Source organism: Corvus moneduloides, chromosome 1 (genome assembly GCF_009650955.1).
Source record: "Corvus moneduloides isolate bCorMon1 chromosome 1, bCorMon1.pri, whole genome shotgun sequence".
Lineage (NCBI taxonomy): Eukaryota > Metazoa > Chordata > Aves > Passeriformes > Corvidae > Corvus > Corvus moneduloides.
The window spans coordinates 108,404,569-108,428,476 of record NC_045476.1 but is presented as its reverse complement, the minus strand read 5'-3'; the positions used below and the strand labels follow the sequence as shown (position 1 = coordinate 108,428,476).

Sequence of the window (23,908 nt, the reverse complement as noted above, 5' to 3'; positions counted from 1 at the left end):
GGCATTGGCATTATTCTGTCTGTTCCCTGCTGGTGTCCCTGGGCCACTCATTCTCATTTTCTTACTGACATATGCAAAAGAAAGAAAATCGCACTGGGAACAAGAACCCAGTCTACAGCCAGGAGAGAGTGTGAGTGCTGTAGACCACCCTGCTTTGCCAAATCTTTTTGTTTGTACCAGTCATCATTTGGCAGGGGCTGGATGTGCACTGTATTCTCCTGCTGTCTCCATGAGGGACATGGGCTCGCCTCTCCTCAGGGAGTGCTGCCAAGAGGGACAGCGAGCATGGCTGCCGCTCTTTGAAGTCTGCCACAGTAAAGTCATTATATCTTTAATAAGAGCAGGATTGGGCAGGATTGTCCAGGAAATCTGCAGGTAGGACTAGAAGCAAGGAGCGCTAGCTTTTGGTGGCATCTGACTCAGTGTGTCACCTTGGGCAACTTGCTTCATCTCCAAACAAAGGAGAAAGGATAATAGTACTTACTCCCTTCAGTTGAATGAAATGAAGATTACTTAAAGTGATGAAGTGCTGTGAAGTTGGGGAAGTAAAAGTTTTAAAGCATTAAGTAACAGGAATAATTGCAGTAAGTGTAGGGAGGCAGATTATATGTGAGAGATTTGGCACTCTCCATGATTCTCTAGTACTTCTCCTTGGTATCATGCACTGCTCTGTTAGACAGAGTCACCTTTCCTGCCCTTGAGGAATAGCTTTTAAAGGAACGAGCAGTCCTGCTGGTATATTCATCATTCTGTTGGGGACAACACAATAGTTTGTTTTGCTTGTTTTGCTGTCTTCAAAGCTATGATGGTCCGTATCACCCAGGAAGAGACGGGAGGAATGAGCCCCTGTGCCTTCCTGGAGTGTTTTCTGCAAGCCACTACTTTAATGTGGTGTAATGTACCACCTAGGGCCAAAATCAGAAACTACACTGCTATCTGGAACATTTCACTTGCAAAAGAAGTGTGTATATTTGTGTATGCTTGTGTACATTTTTGTATAAAAATAAAAACCTCTGTTAAGGGGAAAAGAGGGACCTTCTTAATAATTGTAATGCATTTTAGAAAGTGAAAAACTGTCTTTTGTTTCTCAGAAAACATCATTTCGGGCAGAGTTCTATTTCATAGAAACTTAATAGTGGAGAAAGCCTGTAAATCTCCTTAACAGTCAGCAAAAAAAGAAAAGTTTGGATTATATGGGATTGTCATGGTTTAACCTCAGCTGGCAACTTAGCACCCCGCAGCCACTTGCTCCCAGCAGGCTGGGGGAGAGAATCAAGAGGGTAAAAGTGAGAACTCATGGGCTGAGATCGAGACAGTTTAATAGGGAAAGCAAAACAAGGAATTCATTCACCACTTCCCAGGGACAGGCAAGGGTTCATCCATTTCCAGGACATTGCTGCTCCATGGTGTGTAACAGTGACTTGCGAAGACAAACGCTCTTGCTCCCAAAGTCCCCCTTTCCTTCTTCTTTCCCTGGCTCCATATACTGACTGTGATGCCATATGGTCTGGAATGTCCCTTTGGTCAGTGGGGTCAGCTGTCCTGGCTGTGTCCCCTCCCGGCTCCTTGTGCACCCCCAGCCTCCTCACTGGTGAGGTGAGGTGAGGAGCAGAAAAGGCCATGACTCTGTGTAAGCACCACTCACCAATAATGAGAATATCCCTGGGTCATCAATCCTGTTTTCCTCACAAATCCAAAGCATAGCCCCATACTTGCTACTATGAAGAAAATTAACTATATCCCAGCTATAACAAGCACAGGGATCCTTTTGCTTTATAACAGTTTGAGGAAAATTTTTTACTGCCTGTAAAATTTTGCCTATAATCTCTCCCAAGTTAAAAATCGTTCTTCTGGTACATGTCTTTCCTGCTGGCTGTCAATGGGCTGATGCTCAGCTGAGGCAGTTGCATGACAGTGTGTGCTCCAGTGTTTAAAAATGTCCTCAAAAAGCCATCTTCCTACACTGTTTAGTTCTAGAGGCTCTACAGCTTTGTAAAGTATGAAATAGCAAATTATCCTAGCCTTATGGTGTCTCCTAAGCTCTAAATAATGAGTTAAATAATCATCACCATGAGATAATTAAGTAATCACTGAGCTGGGTTTATTAAATGATGCTGCTATTTCAAAACCTAATCACAGAATTAATTTCTGTAAATTATGGTGAAACTCAAAACTGGCAATGGTCAGCAAAAGACATAGGTGTATCCCTAACATTTTTCTTGCTTGGTGTTATTGGTAGGTGCTAGGATTTTCATTCCAAAGCCTAACAATGTTAAAAATGAATACAGTATAGGGAGCGAATGCATAAGCTTTCCCTCCCTGTTACTTTTAAGTATTGAAGCTTGTGTCTGAAGTCTCTTGAAAAAGGAGCAAGTTGAGGTGGCCTAGCTATTGACAATCTATAAGAAGCAGGTAAATGAGATACTGCCCTCATCAAAATATGGGTACATTGCATTTGCTCAGGTTTTGCCTTGTTTGCATATACCTGATAACTACTTGTACAAATCCCTAATATAAATACAAATGCTGTCAGTTCTCATCTGATTTTCACTGATAAGAGCACAGGGGAAGCATTTGAGCTTTCAAAGGAAGGTCTGTAAGCACAGGGACAAGCAGAGAGCAAGACATAACACTTTCCCTCAGTGTAAGTCACTCTGGATTGGTCACAGTGGTCCCAGCACATTATTTCCTAAATCTGTATCTCTCGGGGTGGAGGGGTGTAGTCATGGGGATATTTTTCTTCTGCAACACTTTCTTTGCATTTAAAGCCCTCACTGTCACCCCAAGAACAGTGGAGTTGGTGGGAACCAACCCTTGGGTTAGGTTGTATCTACCCAGTGCAGGGAAGGGAGAACTTCCCTTAAATAAAGACTCAAGAAAGGTAGGCAATAAATCTCCTGTGGTAGATGCAGTGATTTCAGGAGGACAGAAACTCCTGTGTTGGGTCAGTTAGTCTTGGACTTGGTGAGGGGAGAATTCTGTGCTGTGTCACTGGACCAGCCATGGTGAGGCTGGTCTGCACGTGTGTGAGCCTGGTATTTTCCAAGTGTGGGCATGCTGAGCACGTTACCCAGCCATCTGCTTGGGGAGTTTTCTGGCTCCTGGGATAGAGATCTTGCTGGGGGTTGGCTGCTGCCAAATCATTTATTCAGTCTGCTTCTCTCTCTGGGGGAAATCTCAGGAAAGGGAGGAGCTACAGGTAAACTGTAGGACATACTGTCACAGGAACGATATTGTTACGTATCCTTGCATCCTAAGGATCTCACAGCCTCGGAGTTCAACTGCATCCCAAGATGTTTACCTTCTCAAGTAGTTATCCCAGAGTGGGGAGAGGCTTGGGCTCCTTTGGTTTCATCTTGATGTGGCTATCCCAGTGCCCTGGTTACACTCGGTGGGATCCCTGTAGCAACTGCGGTACCTCCAGGCAGGGCTTTTTGCTTTTCTGGGATTCAGGCATCAGCAGTAGAAGTAACAGGCAACTCCTCTCTTCTAACATGTTATTTCTGTTAGGCCTGGCTGGTACCAGATCTGGGAGTCTTGGCTTAGTGAGCAGGTCCCATTCCATCTCCATGCAAGAAATTTTTCTCCATATGCTGCACCATCTCCCTCAGCTCATCTCACTCTCTTGCTTTTGGGGAGATGGGCCCTAGGATGGGAGTCGTTTCCACTTCCATGTCATCAACGCCCTTTCATAAGGGAGTTTTAAGTAATATGAGTGGTGGGGGTAGATTTTATTTCTATCTGGGTTGGGTTATTGGTTTTGCCTTTTTTCTTCTCTTCTGAGCCTGTAACTCAGGGGCAGTTAATTGAGAAGTTTAGCTTCGACTAATATGTTTTACAAACAGTTGTAATGTGTTTGGAGCCTGTTGGGTGAACTGCTGATAACCTGGTTGCCTTTAATTGTGCAAACATACCCTCAGATATTTCAAAATGAGGGCACCTGGGTGCTGAAGGAATGGAAAGGAATATGTGTACAAGTATGTATATAAATGTATGTGTATAGTTACACAGTTACAATTTCTTCAATTGACAGAACTTTATCTAGGCACTGAAATACATGAATCTTTATAAGATCGTTTTTCATGTCTTTGCAAAGGGGAATACGCGGGGTAGCTGTAAATAATTGCAATTGTCAGCCTCTCTGTCTTTGCTCTCTAAAGCTACAGAAGAGAGGTGTACCAGCTTTGCTATTCAAAGCATTTCCCTTAGCAGCTGAATCCTGTGGGAGAGTACTCTTAGAGCAGCTTTCCTCTGCGGTGGACTCTCCTGACAGGATCACAGACGGCTTTTGGTCTCTGAGTGTCATGATGAGCATCTAGTTGGGTCTATTTTTACATCTGAAATATGCTGAAAGATGCTATGGTGAGAAGAAGCAGTACAGTAAGATTTGGAAGCAGTCTATACATGGTAATGCTTTTGGGGACAGTATGCATTTTCCTTCCAGTTCCTGAAATTTCTTATGTCTGTAAAACTTGAATTAGCATCAAGAAAATAGTCATGACCATACAATATTTTGATTTTTTTCTTTGTGCACCAAGATTGAAGTTCTGTGCTTTATATCTGCTCTGATATGTCCTTTTCAGCTTCACAATTTTCCAGTGAAATAAATTCATTGTGGGAGTTACTGCTACTCTAAACAATTAATTGAGGAGAAAAATGATGATACACCTTAAGCTATTTTCTCTTATTGACATACTGTTCTTCACCCTTTTATTCTGCCCTGAGTGCTGGTGCAATGTCAGAACAGCATTTCAAGGTGTGGGAAATATTTCAACCTGAGAAGGTGGTTGGAGAAGTGGCTGAAACCACAGCTGTTTTAACTACTGTTTATGGTGGGAATTGGGCAGCTGACAGTTTTAACCAGATTATCCCTGGGTTTAGCGTGTCTGTCACTTTACTGAGATTACAGACACCAGGTTTTGTTGTGAACTGTTTTGCCCATGGTGTGTAATTGGGATCCTGGCTGGCAGCTTTGTCAGACCTTCCACCCTTGCTGGTTTGGGAGGTGACAGGTACCTGCTCAGCACACAGGTGTCTCCTGTCATCTCCTCGTGTTGCCACACTCCTGTAGCCGCCACCAGCTTGCTGCATCCTTATGGCCTGTGGGGCTGGGTGCCATTTGGATGGATGACATTTTGGCGCTTGCAAAACGGACCAAGCTTGACTTGCTTGGGAGCAGAGCTGCTCTTTGCTTGTGTTTTGGAAAGAAAGGGGTGGGATGTTGCTTATTTAGCTCCTGGAGACAGCCAGTCCTTAGAAGATGATTGCTGGTAAGAGCTGTGATAACGAGGCAGAATGGTGATGTGATTTATTAATTTTTTCTATTTTGTTGTTTCTTCCACATTTCAGGAGGGGTGCTTGTGGCCTTCAGAAAGCTCAGTTTCGCGCCAGGGTGCTTCAGAGGTACTGACAGATTTCTGACTATCTTCACCAAGTGCTTTCTTTTTTTCCTGTAATGTATATTTGGTTCCTTTCAAAAACATGCATCTATTTTTTGTAAAGAATACTTTCTCAGTGTAATTCACATGGTCATCTAAGCCTGCCTTAATGTGCATTTCATAAATGCCTGAGACCTTTTCATTAAAAGAATTAAATTCTGCCTACCTGACACCTCATCTCCATCAGCAACTCCCTTTGTTATAGTAGGCATTCACAAGTAAGTGGTGGAGGTGTGTCTCTTTCATGCAGTGGCTCAGTAATTTGAGTATTCACTGGAAGCTGGGAGACCAGTTCCTCTTGTCCCTGAATTTTTCTTGGATTTACAACACGTATCCTATCACCAGTGTCTCCCATCTTCCAGCTAGCACACATCTCTTGTCTGTGTAATAATTTGTGGGTGTATTGCTCTGAGTGATCCAGCTGTCCTGTGACAAGCAGCAGAACTTCCTGGTGGTTGGCCCTGTGTCTGTGAATGTCAGGGGTTGAAGACCCTGCAGGGATCCAAAAAAGAGAAGAGCAGTTCGATCAATCTAGGGCTGAGAAGCTGCTGTGTCTGTCCAGATCTGGGATAGACCAAGTGAGGAGCAATAGCACCTGACAGAGTATCTTGAACCCTTCCTTTTTTAAAGCCTGGCCTTCTCCAGGGTTTAATTTACCAGGGACATATTTTCCATCACAATGCAGAAGCTTTGTAGGTTCTCCCCAGAGGTTGAGTTCTGGCTGAGAACTGAGGGGGAGGAGGACACCTGATACACTCTGATAGTGAAGGCGTGAGATATGCCGAGCCTTTACAAAATGTACTAAAATGACCATCTGAATTCTTTGGTGATGCATTAGCTCTGAGTAGGAGGGGGAAGCTCAGACTGCAGCTGAAATTCAGTATTGGGACACTGTTGTAGAACTAGTCAGTTACTGAGACTAGAGAGAATTAGTTTCCTGGTTTCAGAAACAGAATCATTTGCTTTTTGCTCAGAACGTTTTAATGTCAGAAGGAGCTGTGTGGGGTCTTGGTCTTCCTTTGTGAAGCTGTTCTCAGGTGTGCTGGATCCTTCCTGCACCTCGTGCCTCTTCACATGCAGGCATGTGGCAGCACATGTGCATGGTATCTGCTGGGTTTACCCTTCAGACAGGTGGCAAAAAAGCAGCATTCCGTGTTTTATGAGTTTGTTGTAAATACAGAGCACGCACAGTGCTTTGTGCAGATGTGGAGTCACGCGTGTCTCTCTTCCCGTTTCAGATCATGTACGCCCCAAGGTCCAGGGACAGGTTTACCACCCCATCTTTTATGCAGCGGGACCGTTTCAGTCGCTTCCAGCCCACTTACCCTTACATGCAGCATGAGATTGACCTTCCTCCCACCATCTCCCTCTCCGACGGGGAAGAGCCACCGCCATACCAGGGCCCGTGCACCCTGCAGCTCCGGGACCCCGAGCAGCAAATGGAGCTCAACCGGGAATCCGTCAGGGCGCCGCCCAACCGAACCATTTTTGATAGCGACTTGATAGACATCTCGATGTACAATGGGGGTCCCTGCCCACCCAGCAGCAATTCGGGCATAAGTGCAACCAACTATAGCAGTAATGGAAGGATGGAAGGACCACCCCCGACGTACAGCGAGGTCATGGGGCATTACCCAGGCTCCTCTTTTTTCCATCACCAGCACAGCAACATGCCTCCTTCCTCGCAGAGGGGGAGCAGACTTCAGTTTCAGCAGAACAATTCAGAGAGCACAATAGTCCCCAGCAAAGGCCAAGACCGGAAACCAGGAAACCTGGTCTAAGTTACCCGCCCAGGTGCATTTGGACTGAAGACGGGAGATCCAAGCAGGGCGGTGGAGGAAGACCCCCGTGCTCCGGTGCACAGTGTTGTTACGTTTCACGTGGTACAACTGAGTAAAACCAAACGTGCAAACCAGTTCTTTGTTTCTGATTCCTTTCAGGGGAATTGCATGCAAAGCAAATTGAAAGAAACACAAACTTCCATTCAGTTTGTCTACGAGCAGTGTTTCAGGGGAGGGGGGGGGATATGTTATTTTTTTTTAATAAACTATTTCAATTATTTAATTCTAAAAGTTAACTTAGCACAGAAATGAGGCTTGTACAGCCTATTTTATACTCACTGAATGGCAGAAGGAAGAAGGTGGTTTTGCTACATAAATGGGGGAAGAATTGGCCAGTTTGCTTTTTTTTTCTCCCAGGGTGTGAATTTTTTTTAATATGAAACAAAATTCCTGTTCTGTGTGCCAAGGTATAAAGTTGAGAACTTAGATGAATGCAAGGAATTAATTTGTGTTGTGATAAATGTGTTTTAAAAAGTTGCACTATCTTAATGTTTTAAAAAAATATATATGAGGGAACTGTTTTATGTGAAGTTCTTCTATATGTTGTCGTTTCACCTGTGGAATAATGATAGAGCCCCAGAAGTAATCTGGAGGAGTTTGCCCCCTCCCCCCGGGTTTGCTAGAAGATGGGGACAGGACTTAGCCTAACATCTCTTGACTTTTACAATTCAAGAAATACAGGGACACTTGTCTTTGCAATAATTTGCATTCAGATAACAGTGTATCAATGAAATGTCTTGGAGACTTTTGGCTGGAAGAAGGCAAATATGAAATCCCAGCATTTTCCATCACTTAAGGTTTAGCTGTTTTGCAGTGTAGACTATTTCTTTTATAAATGGCAAAACAAAAATTCCCATATGTATTGATTTGTATTGATTCTAAGTGCTGCCATTCTTTTCCTTTTCATAATGCAGTATCACCAGTACTTAACCGTTCCAGAGATTTTTGTCCTCGCTGTAGCCTGAAATGTATTTAGTCACATATCATGACGTTATGCAATAAATTGTTTGGATATGCAGGGTGGGATTTTTTTTCCCCTGCACCGCTGTTCAGATACGTGAGACTGTTGTGGTTTTCGCTCTCCATTTCATCCTTTCAGATGCTGAAGTTCAGTCCTGGAGGTCCATCCTGTTGAAGTGAAGGGGGCCCTTGCGGCTAAACCCCCCGTGGTGTTTCTGCAGCAGTACTGAGAGCTCTCGTGGCAGTGGTGCCTGGCTCCTGCTGCATCCCTGGCAGGGACGTGGGAGCACCGGGAATTCTCCCTACAAACCCTTTTGCTCTGGGCCCTGTTGCGGAAACCCTTGTGGGTGCATGACATCTGCATGATGCCGGCGGGACTGCGCTCATGGGTAAAGGTGGCTCGTGTATTAACCAAGTGTCTGTAAGCCCTGATTTTTGCTATACTGGCCTGGAGAGTAGCTGGAAAGTGATCTGCCTGTGTCGTGGCATGTGGGGTGTTTCTTCACTGGCTGTTCCTGTGTGGAAGCACACGCAGCGCCGGAACTCGGTTGACAAAAGGTGATAGTGGCATCACAAGCACATGAAAAAGCACAAATTGCACTTAAAATGCATTTTGGAAATGGACTGAAAAGTAAGAATCTTTAGAGTCTTAGCTTGGATAGTTTCTAATATATAGGTGTATGAGTGTGTCATAGACCCTTTTACTTTAAGATCTTTTCACTTTTTTCTATTTTCCTGAGCCTTGTGCTTGGTTGCGGGCAGCAGCCGTTGAGTGCCCCAAGGGCACCGATGCCCTGGTCCCATGGCTAGAGGCTGGATTTCTGCAGGACTTCTGTACACGGGGGGCTCTGATAACTGAAGTGCATCTTTGATCTATGCAGAGTTTTAATGCCAAAACTGTGTGTGTGTGTCTTTGTGTGTGTGTGCGTGTCTTTTGGGCCTCAGTGTAGATTTGTTTTCTTCATAAGGTAGTTTGATTTTATTCTAGTTTAGAAAACTTTTGTATAACTGTTAGTCTGAATACACAGCCCCATTTGTCTCTGTAATTGTTACTTTGATCTGAGTCATGCTGGTAGTGCAGAGTAAAGCTGCCTTTTATCGTATGTATTAATTGAAGAGAGAGATAGAGATTGTGTGGTGGGATTCACTTGGGTTTTTTTCCTCTCAGACCCACAGGACAGGTCTTTAGAAGATGACTAGGTGGCTTTCAGTCAGCTGGGGTTCTCATCACTGTCTGATTCCTGGGAATAAAAGCTGTGAAATCAGATTTTTGCGAACAACCTATGAACATAATTCTTAGTTAAAAACAAAAAACAACCAAAATGCAACCAGAAGACAAAGCCAGCAAATGTTGGTTTTGGTCTTCAGTGACTTTTGTCTCTTCAGGAGTGAGCCTTTAAGCCAGAGAATGTGTGTGCCTACACAGATATTGTGCTGTTGCCTAAATGAGGATTGGTTAGCCGAGAAGCCTTCAGGTGAGAAGAGCTGGAACTCAGTTGTCATGGCAGAGCACACCTGGATTGGGCCCTTGGCTTGGGCTGGTTGAAGACCAACTTTCCCCATGTGCAGATCTCAGCAAAGTGAGCCTTGAAGTTGCCTTCAAAGTCACCTCTTGGGAACGTACTTTAAAAACAGCCCTTTGCTATCTTTTGCCCTCCCTGCATGCTGGTGGATTTATGCACTTCCCATTAACATTGTCCACTATGCTGTCTCCTAATTTTCCTTGGCTGAGAAAAGGTTTTCTGCATGGAAAATGTAGCATTTTCCAGTTCTTTAGGAAAGATTTGTTTAAAAATAACGTAGTATTTGCTCACCTGGTAGTTGCATCTCCTCTTGCATCTTCGTCTTCTCATCCTGGAATCATAGAATGTGCTGAGTTGGAAGGGACCCATCAGGATCTTTGAGTCCAGCTCATGGGCCTGCTCAGAACCGTCCCCAAGAGTCACACCATGCGCCTGAGAGCATTGTCCAAACGCTTCTTGAACTCTCCCAGGCTCGCTGCTGTGACCACTTCCCTGGAGAGCCCAACCACGCTCTGGGTAAAGATCCTTTTTCTAATACCCATCCTAAACCTCCCCTGGCACAGCTTCCAGCCATTTCCTTGGGTCCTGTCACTGGTCACCGGAGTGAGGAGATGGGTAGCTGCACCTCGTCCTTCCCCCATGAGGAAGTTGTAACTGCAATGAGATCTCCCCTCAGCCTCCTCTTCTCCAGGCTGGACAAACAAAATAACCTTAGCCACTCCTCATACAGTTTCCTCTTGGGGCCCTTCATCATCGTCACGGCCCTCCTTTGGACACTCTCCAGTGGCTTAATGTCATGCTCTGCTTTTCCAAATGTAATGTGCAGACAGAACCTCTCAGCTCTGGGAGTGCAGTGACTAGTTTACTTGCTACAGGTGAGCTTGCAGTCTGCTACTTCTGTTTTGGGGGCTCTTTTAGCAGTAAATAGGCTATTTTCAGGCAGATACTAGTGCTCTCCAATGGAAAGGCAGCCAAGAGTGTAACACTGAAACACTGTTTTTCTGGTTTTTCTTCTGTTGAAGTGGTAGAGAATCTGCTCTTGATAACAGAACAGAATGGTAAAAGAAATACCAACATATCAGTCTTTACAGGCTTAGAAATTGGTGAGCTCTGAAGATAGGTAATTCTATGAAGCATTTATGGAAGATGAGCTTTGAAAATATCCAGACCTGATAGACTGTATTCCAGAGCCACTCCATGAAACTTTGTGTAAATTATAAAAGATTCTGCAAACATTGTAGCATTAATTGTGTAGATATTACCTCCATACTGGTGTTCTGGTTTATGTGTCTCATGCACAAAACCCACATATATGTGTGGTGTTTCCTATGTGATGGATCATATTTGCCTGAATTCTCGTTGCATCTTCTGACTTTGCCCAGTAACCCGTGTTCCCAAAATTCAGTGTAGAGATGTCCCTACTTTAGAAATTTTCAGGTTAAAAGATTATTCTTTCTTTTAAATGTCCTTTATGAAATAAAGCTTTGTGACCTCTGTCCTACTGCAAGGATTAATTTTTCCCTTATGTGGCTTGGCATGGCTCCCTTCTTGATGCTAAATATGCCCCATCTATGGTGTTTTCATATGATCTTTCAGGGCTAGAAAAGGCGGTGGGTTTAGCAACAGAAAAAAAAGGTTTCTCTCCCAGTGTACCAATGGAGCACTTGGCACTTAGCTCTAATTCTGTACCTACGTCTAGCACAGTTGTTGTTGGGCTCCTCTCAGTGCTGGACAAGCAGGCTGAGTGTGATGCTGCTTAAAAGATGTGAGTGAGGGATGAGAAGAGGGCTACCCAGCCAACAGTGCAGTGTTCAGATCCCTTTCCTGGCATGTGTGGCCCGTGCAGAATTCACAGGACTTTGCATAATATGATGTTTTCATCAGGGAGGATCTAATCAGGCTACTCCTGGTCTTGTCACTGATGAACTCTGTGCTTAGCCCAGTCTCGGGCTGATGGGACTTTATTACAGCATGATTTTCCCTTGTAAGTATGACAACTCAAGCATGTGCCCCGTGTACAAGTTCTGGATAGCTAGTGAGGAAGATGTTTGCATTCCTGCAGTCATGGAATCTGTGGGAACCGTGGGTTAAGCTGTGCTTCATTTGGCTTTTTATTACTGCTTACCCACTTCTTCCACCCGTTTGTCCCAACTGGAAGCTGCTTCTGTTATGCCCAATCTCTGAATGTTCTTGTTGCAGATATATTTTTTTTAAAGGTGTCATTGAGAGTTATTTTTTTCTTCTGTGAATGGGGTGCACAGAAGGGTAAGGAGCAAAATTACACTGCTTAGTAAAGAATGCATTTCTTTGCGATAGAGAAGAAATCCTTGTCCTGCTGGGGAGCCCTGTGTCTGGAACAGTGCTGTTAGAGGCGGTTGTTTCTAACCCTGCCAGGTAGTGAGATATTGGACCTTAAAACTGGTGCTCTGATCTGTAAGGAATGTTGACTGTTTTGGAGAAGATTGATTGCTAACCTTTCTCTGACTCTATCCCTGAACCCTCATGGTAGCTAAGGTAACCTGATTTCGTAGGCAAAGAAAAAATAGTATGCTGGTGAAAAACAGATATACGTCAATATTTTTCTTTGCCTTTTTTTTTTTTCCAAGGATAAAGAAAAGGCTTGCTGGCACATTTGAAAGTATTTAGGATTATTCACAGGTTCTCTCTGGTCATTGCCATTAAGTCATGTCCATGCACATACAGACCTGCATGCAAACTTATCCCCTTGATTATCTCTGTGCTAGTTGCTATTCCATGATCACCTTCCAGAAGTGCTAAATGGCTGTATGTTGTGCTCTCAGGAACAATGGCAGGTCATTTGGAAGCTTGAGGAATATTTGCTTCTCAGTCCTGTAAATGTCATGACCTATGTTTTTTATCAGTAGGGGGGTTTCTTGCTGCCCCAGTTCTTGCCTGTCACCTGGTATGCTTGTGCATCCTGCATCCAACAGCTCTCTCTCCTTTTGAGTGAGCTTTGAAAAGTCTTTGCACTTTGGGATAACTGCAATTGCAGACCTCATGTATTGATGTACAGGAAGGAAATACACTTAGTGTACTCTCAATCTCATAAGCATGTTTTTCCAGACCTAGCTGATGATGAGAACCAAGTGATCCTTCTGTGCAGTGGGTTCAGATGAGGGCTGGCTTTTGATTACATCTTTGCTTTTTAGATAAAGGCTGTTGCGCATAATTTAATTACACATATCTGGTCTTTCCCTGCACTGTGTTTCCTGTTTGCCAACCAGTGTAATTACAACTTTTCTCCTACACTAGCCCCAAATGTGTCAATCATTTCAATCCCTGGAAAGAGGCAGTCTTACTGAGTTGTCAGACCTGTTGAGGCCTTTTAGAACATGGAGAAGTCCCTTGTGAGGATGTGTTGAACTTAGAGAGGTTTCCTGTCCAAAAACTGTTCTGTATGTTTTGTTACAGAATTAAAGTTAAACGTTTTGAGAGTGTGCTGGCTGAAAATGTTGGTAAGATTTTTTTCATAGTTAATACGTTGTTTGCCAGCCTGTCCTCAGTAATCAGAGATGAAAATTACCTTTCGACCCACCTCTGATTGCCCAATGGGGCTTTTGCCAGCCCTAACAATGCACACTTGCACCAGCAAAAAAAAAGAGTAGTTTTCTTGGTACAGCTCTGGGGAATTAACAGAAGCTGCGCCACTAAGTTCATCCTCCAAAACCAGTATCAGACCTGCGCTGCCTCTTCCCAGCAAACTGAAGTGTAGGTGTTTCAATGAAGTGCTTTGCCACACTATTTAGTCCCACAGACATGCAGTGGAGGAGCCTACTGATGTTTCCTTGAAATTATCATTGGCATTAAATGTATTTTAGGGCTGCTAATGCTGTTTTTGTAACCACCCAGTACAGTTCTCCTGCTTTTGAAAGGGAAGACCAAGGACAATTTTGTATTGAGAAGTGTCTCAAACTCTCCTGGCTCTTACTTCTGCCTTGCTGGTGTCTCTTCTGTTTTTAGACTGAACACAAGCAACTGGGTATTGCTAGCATTGCTTTCTTGCTATAAAAGAGCTTACCTTTTTTTGTTGATTAACAATAAAAAAACAAAACCGTAACCTAGATATACTTCCCCTTCCCTCTGACAGCCGTGTGATTTACTGCCAGAGATGACACTGTCATTTCTTTGCTATGTTGCTGCTGCTGCTGCTGTTTTAAGTGGTTTGGTGTGTGAGCTTTCTGAAACAACATGGTGTGTGTAGGATCTCCTGGGTGATGAAGCTGTCTCTTTTCTTCTTCCTTTCTCTCCTTGGTTTGTGCTTGTCTGTCTGCTGTGGTAGGTTTGTTAATAAATTAAACACATCCTTATTAGATATAATTTTGAGGAGGTTTGCATGTCCATAGTTTGTAAGCAACTAAGGTGCCTCATGTCCAGGTCTGAGCAGATAGGAATCCCCTTGCACTCAAGAGGGCCTGATCCAAAGCCTGCTGAAGTTGGTAGGAAGACTCTTGCCAACTTCAGGGGGCTTTGCATCAGGCCTTACACTCCCACCTTTGTTGTGCCTCACTTAAAATGGTGCTTTTTCAGTTGTTTGTCTTTTTTTCTGGTTTGTATTTTTTTTCTTTGTATGGTGCTGTGTATAACTTGAATATATTATGCACATATCCTACCCAATGGGTAGAACAAACAAACATACAAAAACAAATAGATGTTGTTAATACTGTAAGATAATGTACAGATTATACCAATTTTAACACAAAAAAATGGCATAGACTTTGAATGCCAATCTGTGCTTGGTCCTTTTTTTGTAAGAAAGCTTGCAAATGAATGCATACAAATGACAAAAAGTCTATGTATTTTATTTTCCTATTAAATATCAATATAATATCATAAGGGAAAAAGGTTAAACAAATCCTTTTTGACTTGTCTGTGTATAGCAATTAGTCGTTTGATGCATCTTTGCTGTGAAGATTCCTTCTTTTTTTTTTTTTTTTTTAAATGTGTCACTTTAAAAAGAAAGGAAAAAGCAAAACAAACAAAACCTCCACAGCTTTAACCTTGCAACTAGATGCTTCTCGTATTGGTTGTTGCCTTGCTATTGCTGAGTTGGACCAGTATTAGTTACTACTTCTCCAGCAGATACGCTATTTATTACTATCCTTGATTACCTTTTTTTTTTAAATTAGAAATGGGCTAGAACTTTTTGAACCTTTTTAATCACATCCTCGATGTGAAGTGAAGCTCAGACAAGTGGGAACTGACCCAAACCATCCCTGCAAAGTCAAAACTAGGCCAATGAGAGTTCTGTGACAGCAGCCAGCCCTTGCTCTGTGCCCACAACTGGTGTGCCATGCTGCCACTACAGACTGTCCTTGGGCTTGGGGTGTGGATGAACTCGCTGGTGACCTGTGCTCTTGCAGGGTGGACAAGAACAGCCGCAGCTGGTAGCGAGCTGAAGGCAGGGTTTGAGTGGGAGCTTTGAGTTGGCAGCTCTGCTGCTGTGTTGGCCTCTTGACAGCAATGGCTTAACCCAGGTTCATATTTAAGATTACAGAGAAATGCTTAGACCTGTTCAGACCCAACCTGGGAAGTGGTGTGGGAAGTAATTTGACGCTTCAGCTTCCTGCCAGGCTCCCTTGGCAGTTTGGTTCTCCCCTGGCGTCTCCCTGCATTTGGCTCTCCATCCCTGTGCCCCCGCACGCTCTTCAGTAAAGCAAATACCTCAGGAAAACTCAACATGAAGTTCTAGTGTAGGGACTTGCAGATGCTGTACTTATTTTTCTAAACTGTTTGTTCTAACTATCCGAGGACAGTAGGTGACATAAAAGTTTATCGGTCTGAGACAGACTCGTCCTCTCACAGATGGATACCGACTAATCTTTCATAGATACTCATGTCTGTATGTAGCTTTTTTATACTTGCCAGGCTTTAACCACAGATGTAAGGTAGCAAGGCGTTGGGAGACGTTTGGGATGGCATTTTGGTTTGGTTGCTCAGATGATTCGCAAAGCGCTGCGCTAAAACTCAGGGGGCCTTACCCGGGGCCAGTGAAGTTAGTGGTGGGGCTTCCTCTGGTTTGAGTGGGCTTTCAACCCAGTCCGTCACACTGGAGGGTGGTGCCTTGGGGCATGGTCCTTCACTGCTTCTCTGTCAGCCTGAAGCATCATCTACACCTTTGTCTGTAAATATCTTTTAAAAGCCCTCACAGGAGTCATCTATCTGAATGTTGATCGTGGTTGTTTTAGGTTTTTTTGTTTTAAAGAAGTGTGTTAAGTTTTTTATGGCCAGTTCTGCATCATCAAGCCCTTACAGATAGCTTGTGTCATCACATCCTTCAATACGTTGAGCTGTTCTGTCAGTAAGCATGTACCATAGGTAAATATGCGTATTTCGTGATTGTCACTTGTTAATTCATTTCTTGTTTGTCAAGGCATGGAGTAATTGTTTTGGAAGTGCGCCTTGCCTGGCCACCTTCACGTTTCTGTTTGCACTGCAGTACCACTTCTGTGCATGAAAGAAGAAAAGCAAACAAAAAACCCCGGGCCTTGACTAGGAAGACTGTACAGAGTAAACCTCCTGCTGGAGGAATCTAGAGTAGGATTTATCGTAACAAAACATGCATATTGAGTGGACCAAACATGAGCATGTCTCCTTTTAGAGGCACTAATTTGCTTTGAAGCTGCAGTGGAAAGACCAGACTATCTATTAAGTGTATTCACAGCTGTGTTCATGCTTTTCCATTTACCACAAAGCACAGCAGGCAGCCAAGATTTTAAAAGGACTATAAGCAGAAGTTACGAGAGCCTCAGGCATCATAGACCTGGACAGCAAAAATAATAATAATAATTTTTAAAAAACGACTTTAATATTCTTTAACAAAGCTTTTCTACTTATAGTATAAAGACTACATAAGCGTCGATAGGGTTTTATCTTTGTATAACTCTCAACTGCCCAATGCTGCTGTGCTCAGAGCATTTCACAATGGTATGTACATCAGTCAGGCTGTTACACTCAAAATTAACCATCAAATGCCTGGTTTTAGAGTGTTACCCTTTCTTTGTTGTTTCTTGCTAGTTAATTTACAGTGTAAAATGCTTTATTGCTGTATGGATTTTTAATATTTTTTTTGTATTTCCAACATTGTGGCTTTCAAGATCACGTTTTCAACACATCTCTTATTTTTGTCCATTTTCTTTCAAGCTATTCTGAAATATGTACAGCACTATCAACAATATTTAATCTTTCTTTTAAAATTTATTGTTGTAAAACAAAGCTATTAAAAACAAGTAAGTCTTTTTACAACTGTATTGGAATTTCTCAATAGCTGTTCATGTGATGGTGTGACAAACCTGGCTTGCTTTATTTTTTTTTTTTTTAATTTTATTTTCTGTTTAACACAATTAATTTGTTGCTTATTTTCCACCGTAACTCCCAGTTATATACAGAAAAAGATTTCAACTGTTGTGTATCTGACTCTTTTAATTGAGCAAATGGTGATGTCCTAGTTTTTAGACCTAAGGTCTGTTTATTGCAATACTTTTAAAGGAAGATGTTGCTCTAAGTGCTGTTGTTAGTTTTAAACACAGATTTTATGCTTGTTCTTAATATGCTGTGGTTAAACCATGGCACAAAATTATTAAAAATTATTAAATGCATTTGTCTCCTGTTGGATTTATTTTCCCTTTGAAGTGAAAAAGACAAAAAAGCTTGAAACACTACAGTGGCCTTGGTAAAATGAGTACTTGTCTTTTTCCCTTGCTGGTTAGCTGCTGGCAGCCAGGTAGCAGATCTTTAGGGAATCAGAGAGGACTCAGTCCTTGAAGCATCATGTGAGGGCCCCGGGAAGTGGATGTCTGATGAGGGTTTAAGAGCAGTGTTCTGATCCTCACACTCTGGTGATTAACGCTGGGCTGGTCTCGGCGATTCTGCCCTGCCTCTGCCATAGGATGGGCGGTAGCAGGAGACAGCCTGTCACCCGCTGTAGTTAAGTCTAGGCACTTAATCTAAGTCAGCTTGTGATTCCAATTCTTTTAAGTTAACAACCCCACCTCAATCTCATTTAAAGCCCTGGCTGTTGGTGGCAGCCTCTGGCACAGCAGTGCTGACTGACCAGCTGGGGGATAAGCAGTGACCCCAAGGCGTTGAGTAGCAAAAATTCATTAAAAAATGAAGATGCAAAATATGGCTTGTGGGAGGGGGATTCACAGACTGGTTTAAGAAAGCTGGGACTTGCTTTGGCCAGTGCTTAAGATGAGAGCAGTTGTGGTCCAGTCATGGGGTGAAGAGAGGAATGATACTCTTAGTAAGAAACCGGATGAAAGGGTCCTGTGAAACACTCGAAGACTGGTAATACAGATCTTTGCAACATGGATCTAATTATCCCTGGCTGGTACCTGCCACTTTGCCATAATAAAGCTTAACAAAACTGGGAAAGAACAGGTAATTTCTGTTCATAAGTGTATAAAGTGATGCTTTATTTGGCATGATTATAATAACATAGTTATCTTGGTTTGTCTTTTATACCTGTGCTTGCTGGAGTTTGATGTCTGTGTTGCTGCAATGTGATGCTGAGTAGGAGTACTTCAAACCTGGGGCTTTCTTGCAGGTCTTTTCCAGAAAGAGGTCTGCTGTGGGAGCCATGGTCCAGCCCACTTCTGACACCCTGCTATGGAGCTGCCTTTATATTCCACTCAGAGAGCAACCGCGTGGTTTCCGCTTGCTGCTGTTCTTTTCAAATACCTTAGTTCTTTAAATGTTACAGTACTTATTTTTGGGTCAAAAGTAACCATATTTTTTTCCTATAACCACCCTGAGTTTGCTCTCCTCTATCTATAGCATTTTAATTTTTCTTCAGAAAATTGCTAGTTCCTTAGTCCTTAGAAGTGCTCTAAATCTCCAAGCTTCTGCTCCTCCTCTACTGTCTGAACCCTGAACTCCCTGGAAACTGCATTTTTTGAGGCTGCTTTGATCTTTTACTTAATCTGGTTTTAATTGTATTTATATTTGGTTTATAATATGCCATTCTGTTTGATTGTGTTTTAATATCACTGCCAATGGTTGCAACTCAGAGCTCAGCTATAAATGGGATGTCTCATCTCAGTAGGGTTACTTTTCTTCTGCTAAAAGATTAATATAGTGGCTGCAGCAGTTCTGTGAAACCTCTAGGTCTGGCTTCCAGGCTCCCAGCAGTATTGTGTCTCATTACAAACACCCTGTTTTTAACATCCCAAGCCCTTTTCTTCCAAAGACCCCTCTGTAATGAGACTTCGTTACTTAGACAAAAATTAATTAGGCTTCTCTCATTATCACTGTTTTGATCGGTTGTGCTTTAAATGAGTTCTAATTAAAATGCACATTTTAAAACCCTTACTGCTGAATCCTCTTCTAATAGCTTGCTTCTACTGCAGCAATGCCCTGCTTTTTGTGCAGTTTGCATTGTGCTGCTTTTGCAGAACTCTAACATTGACTAAGAAAACTAAAAAATGGCATGATTTTTTTTTGCCTGTTTTCTACATTTTCTTCCAGACTGGCTGCCAAATGATTGCTCCTGAGTGCCTGAGAATGGGGATTAGAGCTGAAACACTGAATTCTTTACATGTGGTAAAATTGATGAGCTGAGTTTCTCAGTGTCCTGTGTAGTCAGTGACCCTACTTGTCTCCAGAATGGGGACATAAGGGGGAAGCTGTATGCTGTAGTTGCGACTATTTAACTGCAAATTTCTGCTTGCCTTAGGTCTTCCAAGTTGCCTTAAATACATAATTTATTTTGGCAGGACTGCATGACCCATCCCAGGGATAGCTGCCGCATGCTAAGCCAGTGGATGCTCTGCTATGGCTAGAGGGGGACATTTAAAGGCTGGCTCTCCTTAATAAAGGGGGGCTGATCTGTAAACCAGATAAAATATTTTGTATCCTTTAATGGTTTCCCCTATGAAGTGTGTGTAGAACAGCAGCAGAAAGGTGCTAGAAGTATTTTAAAGATGAGGAAACACACATGAAGAAGTATGTGCTAGGTCTCAGCGCAGCCTATGGCAATGCTGGGAATAACCTTTCCCTCACCACCATTCCCAGTCCCTCCACTTGCGAGGTATAGTTCCCCTCTGCTCACTTCCAGCACATCCCACTGTCTTGTACAGAGCTATTTTCTGTGCTTGGCAGGGCTTTGAGCAAGCAGCCAGGACATAGCCACCCCTTGTTCAGAGAAAGAGGGCATCTTTTTCATGGAGGCCAAAATGCCATCCTTGAGCCCCAGAAACTCCCATCAATGCCAACACCAGATCATTCCAGCTTAATTTAACATTTGCAGACATTACAGTGATTGACAGTCGAGTTGAGTGGAAAATTCCAGTTTAATCCTGCTCTGTGTGCCACAGACATGGGCTCAGACAGCTTGACCTACATTTAACCCTGGGCAGCAAGAAACTCTTAGGAGAAAAGAAAAAAAGTAGTTTTCATCTCAAAGCAGTGAGAACATTCCCACTTATTACACGTCCCTGTGTATATGCATACACATGTAATTGTATTAGAGTGCTGTGAATATTTCATGAGCTGAGCCAAGCTTGCCCTGGTTGGCTTTCCTTGGTGAAGAAGACATGTAAGTCAAATATAAAAGCACAAATGTGCTTGCATAGCCATTCAGCAGGGTTTATGGCAACAGCAAAAGGAATAGGAGCTAGTCCTTTCCTGACAATGGGGTTAGGATTGTAAGTGCTATAAAATTTGCTTATGCTGCAAACTTTGTAGCTCTTGGGGAAAAAGCTGATGAGCTGGTAACTTCAACTGCTCTATTGTCAGGAAAAGCCTAACAGGTAAGGCTTGACTGAGGGACTGCAGAGTCAGTCTGCTTTCTTTGACCCCCCTCCTTCTGCAGATCAGAGGTGCTGATAGTGACTGACTGTGTTTGTTTTGGGAGGTTACTGGGGCAGTACTGGGTGTCACAGCTTTTCAGTGAGAGGTGCATTGGCAAACATGAAGAGGCCTGTGGCAGGGTGATAACTGCATTAACTACTCAGCATGCAAGCCCGCTCACCTTCTACAGTCATGCTGTATATTACACCTATAGATAAGATAATATTGCTAGGGCAAACAGGCACTTTACTATAAAATTGTGCTCTGTCAGGGAAATGGCATCAGGTACACTGAAATCACCATCTGACAGTGACACAGAAGTAAAGTGCCTGTCTGCAGTAAAACTGTACTCGAGAGTAAACCATGCAGCTGTAGCTTGAGTGCTGCTTGGGCACTGGCACTTTGACTTCTTTTTTTTGAAGGAGATTGGCTGTATGTGGGTACATGCTGTGCAGAGGTGTGTGAACTGCTTAAACAGAGGGCCAGTGCACAGCAATCCAGCAATAGAAAATACGCTGTTAGTACATTAGGCAGAACTTTGAGTACTCCTTGTATAAAATGACACTGTTATCTTTATTTTCATGGCTTTTCTAATCCAGGATAAAAACTAAATTCAGGTATTTGGCTGACCATATCATCAGTCAGCCAAGGCTGAGAAATTTCCCTTCCTCCACTAAAATTTGTCCAAAGGTCTCCTTCCACATTAAAACACAGCTGCCACATCTGGGTGGTAGCTGGAGGCCACGGCTGTGTGCAGGCACCTGTTTTTGGGGGAAAGGTGCTCCAAGGCAGCTCTCAGGCAGTGCCTGGATAAAGAGTTGGTGCAAATGTGCTGGTGGAAGTGCTTGTCAGTGCCAGCTGAAGGTACTTGGCACCACTTACCGCAGAGCCTATTCAGCTGAAGGGCAAGTACAGCACCACTTCTCATCTCTGACTTCTCTCATGTTCTCTCAGATCCACATCCTTACAAGGTCTGGCAATTCTTTTTGCATCTATGAACAAATCAATATGAAATTATAACAAAAAAAAAGATGCGTGCTAAACTTGCATCTTATGTATTCAGAACCTAATGGTGGAGCTGGATTTTGTCTCCACCTGCTTTGTGACCCCAGATGGGAGGTCATCAGTAAGCACAAAGGCCAGGTCAAGGCAGTGTTCACAAGGAGCCTGTGCTGTCTCTCCAGGCCTGCTTTAGGTCACCAAGGCAGCCCACTGAAATTACCAGTGCTGGATCTGTTCCAGTACCAGCCCCCCAGCAGAATAGTTTTGATTCATATTATATGTAGAATCCCAAGTAAATTTCTGATGGATTCAGCATAGCATCTCAAGTGGAAATTACATCAGTTTTAATGACTTTATTCTGATTGCAAATGTACGTAAGATTCTTCTTGATTCAGCATGAGCTTGGGAGGAGGACACAGGCTATTTGATACTGTAATGAGTCAGACTGGCAATGGAGTTGACTCAGGAACTGTAGCATGTTTGGGCATTATGAGGCCATATTGCATCGTCCACGTTAGGAAGCCATGGCACGAGTAATCTGGTACTAAGTGTGCTAAAACTGTATTTACCCATTGGAGAAAGGACAACATTATCAAGACAGTTTTTGGCAGCAGTCCAGCCCTCCAGCTCATCCAGCCACCCAACACAGCAGTACCACTGCACATTTCTGAGTTACTTCCAGAACTGTGGAATCCTTTAGTTTGGAAAAGACCTCTAGGGTCATCGAGTCCAACTGTTAACCTAACACTGCCAAGTCCACCACTAAACCATGTCCCTAAGTGCCACATCTACACATCATTTAAATACCTCCAGAGATGGTGACTCTACCACTTCTCTGTGTAGCCTGATCCATCCTAGGGAATGCTTAAGCCCTGAATTTGCAAATGAGATCTTGCCAGCATCACCCATATCTCCCTGATATCATCAGCACCATTTTCTCAGAGCACTGGGACACAGGATGGCCTGAACCTTTATTTTCCTGTATTGGACTCTTCTTTAATGGTAATGGACAAGGTTCAGAGGAGTGGGGCTCCACTTTCAGAGGTGGCCATTGTCACAACCGCCACTGTCCTTGGGCAGTGAGAGCTGCACTTGCTGCTGTGTCTGTAAGGAGCAATTGCTCTCTGAGCATCACAAAGCTCAGAGGAGCTCATGACATGTCACGAGGATGTCTCCCTCCTCTATCTGGCAGCAACAAACAAGACCGAGAAGTTTCAGTTATACCAATTCAGCACAGAAAAAGTAGCAGATTTTCAGACTTTTTTTTTTTTTTAAACAGTACCTTAAAACCCACAAACCAAACAAACTTTAAAGAACTTTCTTAAACAGTGCGGGAGAATTGAATTGAGGTAGGGTCTCCTCTGCATGCAGTTTAGTCTCTGGCCACTTGGTCAGACCCAGAAGCAGCTAGAAATCTTTCTTTATGACATCTCTTTATGAAACTGTGCCCCTGTTGTATTAAGTCTGGGTTGGTTGGGTTTTTTTTTTTTTTTCTTTTTATTCCTGAATTTTCCTTTTATTCCTCAATATCCTCCCCTGTGTTCCCTCCCCTGTGATTGTCCAATCAATTCATCAAACTCAAGCCCAAACTTAACACTACATGTTACCCTGTGGGCTTTTGAAATCAAGATGTATTCTTTCTACTTAAGAAGATCATAAAAATAGGCAGCTAATTGCCAGGGGATAATTACAATTCTCTAATTATTATTGTTGCTGATGGTAAGTGGTGAACAAAGATGAATGTGGTGCAATGCCCTAAGCTGACATCCTGAAGGGGACACAATCAGAGGAATTTGTTTCAACTTTGGCTCCAGCACCATCTTGGGTCACTACTTTTGCTCTGTCCTGTTACCGGGTCACAGCTTTGGTTCCAACCCTGCTCAGAAGGCTCGGCTGCACCTTCAGCTTGGGCACTAATTTCAACTGTGACTGGCTGTGGTCCTTGTTCAGGCCATTATTTTGACTGGCCTCATTTTCACTATTGCTTCAGCTCAAGTCATTGCTCAGGCCAAGATTTCAGCTCCTTTTGGGCTGAGACTTCAGCCATTCCCCTGGCAGCCTCTGACTTTGGTTCTGGGCCCATCTTGGGTCATGATTTTGACTCTGGGTCCTGCTCAGGTTGTAAAGTCAGCTTTGGCCCAGTATTGAGCTGCTGTTTCCATTCAGCTCCATCTTGGTCTGCAACTTTGGATCCTGCCTGTTTCAGGGTGGATACTTGGGTGCCAGCCCAGCGTTGATCACAGGTTTGGCTCTGGCTGTGTATCACTCTTTGAGTTGGGCTCCAGCCCCTGCTCCTTGGCCCTGTCTCTTCAGCTCCAACTTGGTATCAGGCTGT

The 23,908-nt window shown here is 43.4% G+C and overlaps 1 protein-coding gene across 3 annotated transcripts in view; it reads left to right on the top strand.

The window, feature by feature from the left end:
• Positions 1 to 17,378, top strand: part of LDLRAD4 (low density lipoprotein receptor class A domain containing 4) — a 239,603-nt gene extending 222,225 nt beyond the window's left edge. For all 3 annotated transcript variants that reach the window (XM_032121422.1, XM_032121441.1, XM_032121431.1), the window contains 2 exons: positions 5,350 to 5,403; positions 6,677 to 17,378. In XM_032121422.1, coding sequence (XP_031977313.1) covers positions 5,350 to 5,403; positions 6,677 to 7,219 — 597 coding nt within the window. In that variant the 3' untranslated portion in view covers positions 7,220 to 17,378. The remainder of the gene's footprint in view (positions 1 to 5,349; positions 5,404 to 6,676) is intronic.
• The last annotated feature ends 6,530 nt before the right edge of the window (positions 17,379 to 23,908 follow it).